Below are 10,992 nucleotides of genomic sequence, written 5' to 3' on the forward strand. Positions count from 1 at the left end.
ACTGACCTTCTCCAATTACCCTATAAGGCCACGGTGGCAAAACATTACAAGCACTAAAGTGAGCCGTATTATCCAAACATTTTATTGTCAAATCTATGGTTAAAAGTTACAGACGTCCCATTTTTGTCCAGTAAAACAACATGTGAATGCTAACAGTCATGATAACATGGTGTTTAAAATGCCAGAAGGATCCAGTGAGGCTTCAGGCTGACTGGCAGGCCTCAGAGGTGGCACTCTGGCTTAAGTGTTATTGATTCTGACAGTCAACGCTTAGGTCGTGACACCAGTTTCATGAGACCAGGTTCGTTGCCATAAGTTGTGACATCAACTGTCGTTACTTGATCTAACTGTGAATGACAGGTCGTAACAACAACATGACACATCATGACAAACTAACCCCACTGCCAATTCACTTCAAATGAAGTCCTCATGTATTGAATCCTAACATCTTTAGAATTCACATTGCAAAATATATCATCTAACCATGTTACCCTTGATATGAGGCCCGTTTCTTCACATATTATCAGATAAGATTTAACAATAAATAACATGAACATGTAGACACATTCTTGTAGTGTGCTTCTTCACTGCACAGGTAGAGGTTACAGCCCCAGGATCAGCTGTGATGTTTTGCCTCATAGCTGTAAAATGACCTACAGGGCTCCAAGAACAGCAACTTAAAAACGATTCTCCCTTCACCACTAAGAGCATACTGTGCTTACTGAAGCCATTCGGTTTGGGCACCTCCTGTCTACGTAGGACAAGAGCACCCTGAAGGTGACCTTTAGGAGCCGGCCTGCTCTGCTGTGGCCAGATCACGTGCTTCTTGCACCAGGTCCAGGAGAGAGGAGAACATGCTGATGTCACTTGGCTGGAGACCCATCTTCTGTATCTGTTAAATGTACAAAGGCAGTGTGAACACCAGCTTTAAGCCTTGTGAAATACTTAATCATGCGCTTAAAATATACATACATGACTGTGCTACAACAAAAACCTGGCATCTGCAAAGTAGTAACTTCAGTTGTGAAGCGAACTTGTTTTTAATTTTAATGTACAAATGAAAAAAGATTTTATTCCAAGTCATTTTGGACCATTTCTGATTGTCTGTTCACTATAAAATGTTCACAAAATGTAAAAGGCGGCTGATGTTTCCAAAAATGCAGTTAAAAGTTTTGACAATAAAATTACTACCTCAACCATTCAGTTTAAGCTGTATTGTTAACCTATTAGTAGGAATGAATCAACCCCAGCTACATGAATAAACACACCTGTGCTTCTGAGTCACTATCAGCGTCAAACAGGCCTGAAATTTTGATCCGAACCCAAACACAGTGAGAGAACTTTGTGCCTGAGCCCGACCCGACCCGACCCGACACACAGCTAAAGGTTTTGGGTCAAACCCTGACCCAATCCTAACAAAGGATTTGAAGCACATCAAGTTCTGAGTCTGAACGTCAACAAAATTGTACTACACTGACCTGAACTGGCCCAGCATAACCCATAGTGCCAATTTCATTGAATAAAACCTGATATTTCTACTGATTCTGCCAGTTACATTAATATGCTTCGGACAATAATAGGCATCATTAGACCATTAAATAACATGAGCAGCTATTAAATAATATGATCTTTAAATAACATGAGCCCTGTTGGGTTCTGACAGATATTTTGAACTCCAGTCACTTTCCGGGCTCTATTGTTCTGCAGAATGCGTAACAGGAAAAAACGGATGTTCTGATGATTTAGAGAAGGCTACACTTCCCCTGCCCTGGGCAGAGTATTTAAAATGTAGTAGCCTAAGGAAGCACGAACATGACTAAGCTAGAAAGTTGGGTTTTTTTATAAAAATGGACATGAAATGTGTACCTGCTCTCCGAGATACTCCACATCCAGAGCCAACTGCAGACGGATCTTAGTGTCGTCAGAGGGCCCGGTGTTCACTCCTGCTGTGCTGGTTGTGGCTGTTTTCCTCGCCTGTTTCAACCTCTTCAGACTCTCCTCCATCTTCTTCACGGAGCTCAGCACATCAGATATGGTCTCAAAGTATCTTAGAAAGAAAGAAGAAATTAGCACTGTAACAGAGCTAGAAGCTTTACTGTAGTGTTATCTGATAGCCAGCCTGTTATGAAAGAAGGTCACAGCCCTAAACAGACACACACAGACAGATACACACAGACACACATCTTCTAAGCTGTTTATCCTTCAGGGTCAGTCCTAAACATATACTTTCTAATTATGCTGAATAAAGGGTCATGGTGATAGAATTTCACAAGTTTATGTGATGGCTGGCGGTGTTGAGGAGAAATCTGGAACCAAACTTTGTTTCCAAACTAGCTCACAAGTAGTAGTGGGTGATATGGACAAAAAGTTATATCACGGTACAATTAAAATGACTGATTGTTTCAGTGTATATCATGATAGTGTATTTATGTATATTTGTTTCAAATAAGTAAAGCTTTTTTGTAGAATAACAATGGCATATTAATCTTGCTGTCCCTTCATTTTAATAAGAAGCATATTTAACAACTGATGTAAATCTAAATGGTATTGGGTGAAACAGTAAAAACAGAAATGAACAACACAGTCAGACGTCTACATCGCTTTTTAGCCCTGCTGAGATAAAGGTGAGTGTATGTAAAGCAGTAGCTTCTCTGAGCGCAGCAAAAATGCTACGAAGACAAAGTTAGCTTGGGCCCCAGGCACCAGAAAGCAACTGCTCCAACATTTAAGGTGCAATGGGAACATTCGAGAAAGCAGCTGGTGAATAGGAAGCAAACTGCAGTCTCGGAAAAATGGTGCTGAATGTTGTTTTCCATCTGAAGGTCATTTGGTGTGTCTCAGGTGTGTCTCTTACTCTCTAGCTTCAACCCACGACCACCACCTGCTACTGGAATTTAGAAAATATTACAAGCAGTTCACAGTATTAGTTCCAGCTGAGAAGCTAAGCAGCCTTGTACCTGGACACTGCAATGTTGCCTGAAGCAGCTGGCTGAGCAAAGAGCGTTGCACACAGCTAGCCTGTAAGTCTCCATGCTAGGCTAATGGCTAACAACTAACCCCAAGAGTATGTTCTTCTCCCTCCACTCTCTTTTGTACCGTTTGTATGTTGCATTATCTGTATTTATGTGTCTACCGTTATGATGGTTATGATAAAGCTAATACCTTAAGAAGACTTTCGGTATATCAACCTCTACTACTCATAAGATTATTGTACATTTATACATTATAATATAATTATACATTTGCTGTCTTTTACTGCATTTATTCTAAAGACATGTTTATTACACACACACACACACACACACACGTACACATATACACACTCTGTATATTCTCCGCAATTATTAGGCAAGTGAGTATTTTGACCATATTATCATTTTTAGGCATATTTTCACTCCAAGCTGGATAAACTTGAATGCTTAATGGATTTAAGCATAGCAGGTGATGTGTATCTGTGTAATGAGGGAGGGTGTGGCCTAAGGAGGTCAACACCCCATATCAAGGTGTGTTTATAATTATTAGGCAGCTTTTTTCTTCAGGCAAAATGGGCCAAAAAAGAGACTGAACTGACTCTGAAAAGTCAAAAATGACCAAAAGTCTCTCAGAGGGTTGCAGAACTCTTGAAATTGCTAAGATATTGGGGCGTGATCACAGAACCATCAAACGTTTTGTTGCAAATAGCCAACAGGGTCGCAAGAAACGTGTTGAGAAAAAAAGACGCAAATTAACTACCAAGGATTTGAGCAGAATCAAGCGTGAAGCTACCAGGAACCCATTATCTTCCCATTCCGTCATATTCCAGAACTGCAACCTAGCTGGAGCATCAAGAAGTACAAGATGTTCAGCGCTCAGAGACGTGGCCAAGGTAAGGAAGGCTGAAACCCGACCACCACTGAACAAGACATAAGCTGAAGTGTCTAGACAGGTCCAAGAAATATCTGAAGACAGATTTTTCAAAGGTTTTATGGACTCATGAAATGAAAGTGGCTCTTGACGGACCAGATGGATGGGCCCGTGGCTGGATCAGTAACGGGACAGAGCTCCACCTCGAGTCAGACGCCAGCAAGGTGGAGGTGCGGTACTGGTATGGGCTGGTATTATTAAAGATGAGCTGGTTGGACCTTTTCGGGTTGAAGATGGGCTCAAAATCAACTCCCAAGCCTACTGCCAGTTTTTAGAAGACACTTTCTTTAAGCAGTGGTCCAGGAAGAATCTGCATCTTTCAAAAAGACCATGATTTTTAGGCAGGACATGCTCCATCACATGCATCCAAGTACTCCTCTGCATGGCTCGCCAGTAAAGGCATTAAAGATGAAAAACATATGACATGGCCCCCTTCCTCACCTGACCTGAACCCAACTGAGAACTTGTGGGCAATTCTTAAACGGGAGATTTACAGTGAAGGAAAACGTTTTGAGTTGTTTGTTTCTAATTCTCACTTGAACAGATGAAATTAAAAAACGTGAGATGGGAAAACGTGTGTTTTTCCATTTAGCTGCGTAATAATTCTGCACATTAATAGTTTCCCAAAAATTGTGCACATATAGATCTTCTCCTAAGAAAGCCAAAACCTCACTTTTACTTTCTTAAACATTCATGTTTGAGGTTTATTAACATTGTGGATTAACCGAGAGCGCTGTAGTTGGTGATTAATAAAAATAATCCTCAAAAATAAGACTTGCCTCATAATTGTGCACATACATATATATATATATATATATATATATATATATATATATATATATATATATATATATATATATATATATATATATATGTAGATGCAAACTACCTGTGGGTGCAGTCTGAAAGGGTAACACGAAGCCACTCGTGGATGATTGAGACCTTCACCACCCCTGTAGAGTCACTGACCAGCTGATGCAGCGGCCGCAAAGCATTATCCATGTAGGCTGAGGCTCTGGTGGGCACCTCCTGTCAAAGATGACCAAGGCAGCAATTAATTGAGTTATCTGGTAAAATTTCACAAATAAAAGACATGGTGCTTCAACTCGATATGAGGTCAATATGAGATTTCTCAGAATTTTTTCTTGCATTATAGTAGCTCCATGAGAAAGTAAGGGGGAGAGAAAGATGACAAACAATCAGACAAACACAAACATTACAATAATTCAGTAACAAATAATTTCCTGCACTTGCCAGACTTTTGCTCAAAGCACAAAATGAGCAATGAGCCAATTAACTTTGCACTTTTTACAGTTTAGGTTCAGGATTCGGAAGATTAGCATTGCAGTTTCATGAGGTAAATAATGTGAGGCGGGTAAGTGCACTTATGCAGTGTTTGAAGGCTGCTACAACTTCTACACCAAAATGTCAGCATAATTATACATGATTCACTGCACTAAATAGCCAGGTGCCTCTTATTTTTACTGTAGCACTTTATTTGATTCCTCTTATTTAAACAGGCAGCTGATTCAAAATTGAACCATTCCAGGACTTTTTGGCAAACAATGTGGTTTATATTGTTACTTTGACTAACAGAAAGTACTTGAAATTAATTTAAAACCCAAATACTTTGGTTTAAAAAGATTAATAAGAATTATGTGTCTAAAGAAAGCCGAATTGGTCTTTAAAATGCCTGATTGGTGCATTCCTAGTTCATTCAGTATTATTATTAGACATCACATGCCCAGTCCTCCAGCTGACCTTGTTGGTCCTTCGATAAAGTCGTGGGACTTCTGAAGCATTTTTCAGGAAGCGGAAGCTCCTCTCAGTCAGATTTTGAGTCATTCTATTGTTCAGCTTTGGGATGCACCCAGACAAGGCAGTTTTGGAGTCATCCAAGGCATCTGCAAATCACACAGGTAGACAGGTAAGAAGGTATAGCTCCAGAGCTCCTTTGTTGTTTTCAAAACTAAACATATATCCTGACTCATACCTGAAACAAGGGCAAAGTTCTTGAATCCAATTCCTTCCAGTTTGGCTTTGATCATCACCGACATTTCTGGAATCTAAAACCATAAGAGTCATAATAATACAATCAACAGGATGAAATTAAACAAGAAGTGGGATCTTGGCAAAAGTTACGGCACATCTAATATGTTATGTTGTATTTTTTCCAATATAAGTTAAGCTTAGCAAATAAACAGAAACTGTGCACTAAAACTTGCTTATCAAAGTTCAACCCTCAATGCATAGCATGCCTTCCCCATAATACCTGCTCCTGTAACTGGTCCACATCAGCAGCGATGAAGACGAGCTGCTTGGTGGACAGGGCTGTGGGGCCTCCACTCTCGCTATCTGCATCTTGTGAGGTGCGGCTCGATGTAGAGGAGGCAGAGCTTGGTAGTGGCCTCGCTGGGTCTTTGGTAGTTTCGGGAGGTGGGGTTTTTGTTAGGACCTACATGGCCATAGAGAAAGAAAACAGTCTATTACATACTTCTAGGTGATGGTTTGGACAAAAACTTTCCTCCTCACACCAAAAAAACCCACATAAACGAGTCTGTCTGAGAGTCTAACTAGTCACAACAAGCTTCTCTTACTGGTTAGCAACATTTGCCTTTTGGCAACAAACATGAGGCACCAAACATGTTTTGGCTGATCGACTACAATCGGGGTAGTATGAGGGACATTATAATGCCCCTGTGATGATTATAAAGCCTTAAGAAGCTATAAATGACTAATTAATTGGCTACGAATCACAACAATTAAGCAATAACTGGGGTGAAATGAACAGGACATTTCCAGAGAATATTTTTATTTTTTATCAGTCTTTTGCACAACATATTATGTGTTCAGTTGCAAGCCTTGTCTAATCTGTATCAAGCCAATTGCTGGTAGATAACATATGAAGCAGATTACCACCAACTAACTGTCCTTTACTACAATTTTAAGTAGTAACTAGTGAGAAATTAAGCAGTTCCCAGAGCATTTATCAGGCTCTTATTAAGCGTCATCAAGCCACCAGATGGTTAACTGGCTGCTAATTACTCTATTATTAAGCAGCAACTAGAGTGAATTAAGCATTAACATTGATTTGTGTACTTTAAAAAGTTGTAGTATTCTTGTCCAGTCTCAACATTGGTCTCAACACCACAACTCGGTGGTCTTGATGAAAAGCAAACTCAAGACCAGTTGAATGCGAGGCCCCCTACATTTATTTGTTTTTTTTTGTTTGTTTTTGTTTCTCATAAGAACACAGCAATGTAAAGTCAACCACTATAAAAAGTGTCACGGTAACATTTCTTTCTGCCGCATCCATGCAGGTATAAAACAAGCCTGCTTTAGCCTAATTTGTGTTGTTTGACGTTTTTTGTCCAGTAATACCCAGTGGCACAGTGAACTAACCAAATTTTAACTGAGCTAGCCTAAAACAAACACAAATCTACTCTCTCTCTAGATTATTTTAAATATTTAAGTTAGGACGGGACACTTTAGTGAACATACCTAATTGTGTTTTCTTTCTAACCTATATTGTGACTCTCAAAAGAAGGTCCAGGCCTTCTTTTTTTGGCCAAGAAGCCCAGAATATATATTTTTTTCTGGCTTAAGGCTTGAATACTGAAGACAGTGTGCCGTACTAACAGCGGGTTTTTTAGAATAATGTCACCGGCAATACTTCTGACCACAAAGACAACCAAGGTTAAAAAGAATAACCATGTTGCATTAAAGGAGAGCTTGCAGAGCCTTGCACAGACTTGCAGCATCTCTAAATAAACAGATAGAACCAGTGTAACCTGTTACCCTCTTTGGCCAAGTCTCTTCAATAGCTGGTTTAGGTTTAACCCAGCATTCTGCCTGCTCACAGTGTACAGCTCTACTGAGCTTTAAAGCCAGGATATGAGGAATGGCTGTTTTGGCCTTTGTGCTGTACCTCAGTGAGGAAGGCGGAGTATCTGGACAGCAGCTGCAGCGTTAGCTTCCAGAAACGATGAGCCAGCGGAGGCAGGTAGATGTGCTCCGCCCAACACCTGCACACACAGCTCCATAACACCTCCGTCACCTGCAGCCGGTAGCGGCTGCCCGCTTTACGTAAACAAAAGCAGATATACAAAGATGTAGAGAAGGAAACGTGGGTACATTTTGCATAGTTTAATAAATAAAGACAAATATGCCAAGGCACGCAGTTTTTGTAGGCACAGTATGGAGATTCAACTGACCTGGAGCTGCTTCCAATCCATCTGTAATGGCGTTGTCTAAATATCCAGCAATCTCCTTGTACCTAAAAAACAGATCCAGTCCAAGAGGTCAAGGACCCCACTGGCTGTGTACATTTCACAAATGAAATGTTGCACTCAATAATTAGCCTTAGTGTCTTTTCACAAACATGCGACTATTTCAGTTATTCTTTTATTCAAGCAATAAAAATGATTGAAAAATGATGACTTGGGCAAGTATGGTTGTACAATAATGTAAATGTATACAAATGATTATCATCTGCAGAATTAACTATATTATATTATAACTATATAGCCACAGCCACACACACACACACACACACACACACACACACACACACACACACCAAAACAGAAAAATATTAAATACTGAAGTTCCTCAAATTCCTCAAGTGACTTGTGTTTTACTTGCAAAATATTATTAAACTCAACAAATGGATCCAGGTACTACGCACAACAGTATGGACACACAGCCCGTGTCAATGTAAATAAGAATCATAATTCCAAGAATAGCCATAATCCATTGCACAATAAGACTACATTGGAACCACGTCTGGAAAACAAACCAAATACAGCAAGCAGACAGTTTATTAGAATGGACTTTATGCCGAGTGGAGGCTCAAAATAAACAAAGCAAAGCACACACTGTCCAAACTTTAAACAACAATCGATATCTCTCACCCATTCAAACCTACTGCCTAAAATATTTCATCCATGACGACCTTCCACTGGCAAATTACATTTCAGATATGGGCATGGAAAAATTACTTATGTTCCATCAAGCCGAGTCATTTTCCAGGATACACAGCAAGTTTAACTACTTTTTCAGCAAATCAGGGGGAATTTAACAGTATAGCAGAGAGTGCAAGAACCAGACCCTTTCAAAATCCTCTGCAATACCTAAACGCATTTTAAGCAAAAACAAATATTACTTTCTAAAGGCTTTGAATAATTATACTAAAATCCGGACGAGCCCAGGTGTTAAGGCAACTTCCCTCTACTTGCCATGGGTTTATAAATCATTGGTGGTGTGTTCTGCTTCTGCTGTAGCCCTTTCCTAAATCCATGTTTGGGGCAGTCATGGGCTGGAGGTTAGGGAACAAGCCTCGGGAAGGTCGCCGGTTCAATATCATTTATGGCCATTAATAAATGAAAAACACTGCTACACATGCTTTTTTAGAAGGCCTATACTTACATACTATACTATACTTACTTATACAAATGCATGTGCTTGTGAGACACGACGCTGTCTCTGTAGACCTTGTTGTGATTGGTGAGAATTTCCAGTATGTGTATCTGCTGAACAGCTCTGCAGTGCAGACGCTGTGTATGAATGGCCGTCGTGTGCGAGCTGTAGAGCCACTGCCACATCAGTCATGTCTCAGAGGTGGTCGGTGTGGGAAAAACAGGACTGTCTAGCTCACAGGAAGGAGCGATACTGGAGCCATTTTGGAGTGGGAGTGAGAGAGACCGCTGATGCTCAGACTCTCTGAAAAATCCGCTCTGCGCCTCAAGCAAAAACCACATTGCTTCACTCCCACTCCACACCACTCACATGCTCTTTGCTCCGGATATTTTTTGAAAATGTAGTTTTTTTTCTTTGCACTTTGGCCATCCATCCACACAAATACACAATTTTCACTCACGGAAAAACAGGAACATTTTATAAACGCTGTCCCGGACGGAGAGCGTCGGAAACTTTTGAGTGTTCTATATAGCACCAAAAAGGATTCTTCCATTGTTATATGCTTCCTAACAATAGCAGACAATTAGAACTAAATAGAACCAACTATCTGGACACATGTGGATGAAGACTAAGCCAGTAGCAGCTCTCCCAAAACCACTAGAGGAAAAAGAGCCAGAATATAAAGCATGTTCTGCACAGTCAGTCACTCACCGCAGCTGAAAGTACACAGGGAGGTTCCATTTGTTGTGGAAGCTTTGGTAGGAGGCGTGTGCTCGGAGTCTCTTCACACTAGCCTGAGAGCCACACTGTCTTTCAAACTTCCGTACAAAGTCCATGCTAATGCAGTATCTCTGCAAGGAGTCCAAAACAAAAGGACAGCTAAAGTTATTTCTGAACAAACGCATCAGAATTTTGCATATGTAAATGTATATATGACTATTTTTACCTCATAAAAAGTATCAGGGTTGCCAGGATTGAAAAGGAAAGACATCCGCCCCTCAACACCTTTAATGACCTCAGGCCAGACAGAGTTAACTAGGAAGTCATACCCTGGCACGATGTCAGATTTGTCACTAGGAAAAATATCCAGTATTATGTTACACATTCAGTATCATCATTTTCCTAATTTACAGTAACATAGCTCTCCTGGCTGTTGCTCCTCAGGACTGAGAGCTTATTTATCAATGGCTCTTCTTACTCACCAACATCAACAAACCCACCCAATTCAAATATACATTAGATTAACTTTACAAAAGAAGAGGCTTGGTTTGAAACGAGAGTTTAACATGGCTGTACCACGTCGGTAGCTTGTGTGCTACCCTATGAAGAGCAGTCCCAGAAGAGTTTCTAGCTTTCCGGGTTCCATGCTCCATAACAAAGCACAACATACCTGGAAATGGTTCCTCCTGTGACCTCTCGCAGCAGTCGGCAGTGGTGAGGCACAAACTCCAGAAGCTTTGCGTACATCAACTGAAGACCGTTAGAACTGGACTTGACAAACTGCTCAGTTATGACCTAGTAAATACAACAGGTGCTTCATCAGGTATGTAAACAGGTGTGTCATAAAAATAAAAGGTTCCAAGCAGGGGGTTATTTCACAAAGCAAGTTCTCAGTTTAATGAGATCATTTCAATCAAAAGTCAAGCCCAAGGGATATTCTTACTGGACAAC

At 40.4% G+C, this 10,992-nt stretch overlaps 1 protein-coding gene across 1 annotated transcript in view; it reads right to left on the reverse strand.

Annotated features, from left to right (window-relative positions):
• Positions 1–63: 63 nt before the first annotated feature.
• The window catches only part of cog2 (component of oligomeric golgi complex 2), a 16,182-nt gene continuing 5,253 nt past the window's right edge, over positions 64–10,992 (reverse strand). Inside the window, exons 8-18 of the mRNA XM_017710134.2 lie at positions 10,712–10,836; positions 10,268–10,394; positions 10,033–10,172; positions 8,118–8,179; positions 7,832–7,983; positions 6,176–6,358; positions 5,897–5,969; positions 5,665–5,807; positions 4,793–4,932; positions 1,867–2,047; positions 64–892 (exon numbers count right to left, since the gene is read on the reverse strand). Of these exons, the coding sequence (XP_017565623.1) occupies positions 785–892; positions 1,867–2,047; positions 4,793–4,932; positions 5,665–5,807; positions 5,897–5,969; positions 6,176–6,358; positions 7,832–7,983; positions 8,118–8,179; positions 10,033–10,172; positions 10,268–10,394; positions 10,712–10,836 (1,434 nt within the window). The 3' untranslated portion in view covers positions 64–784. The remainder of the gene's footprint in view (positions 893–1,866; positions 2,048–4,792; positions 4,933–5,664; positions 5,808–5,896; positions 5,970–6,175; positions 6,359–7,831; positions 7,984–8,117; positions 8,180–10,032; positions 10,173–10,267; positions 10,395–10,711; positions 10,837–10,992) is intronic.

This window comes from Pygocentrus nattereri, chromosome 5 (genome assembly GCF_015220715.1).
Source record: "Pygocentrus nattereri isolate fPygNat1 chromosome 5, fPygNat1.pri, whole genome shotgun sequence".
Taxonomy (NCBI): Eukaryota; Metazoa; Chordata; class Actinopteri; order Characiformes; family Serrasalmidae; genus Pygocentrus; species Pygocentrus nattereri.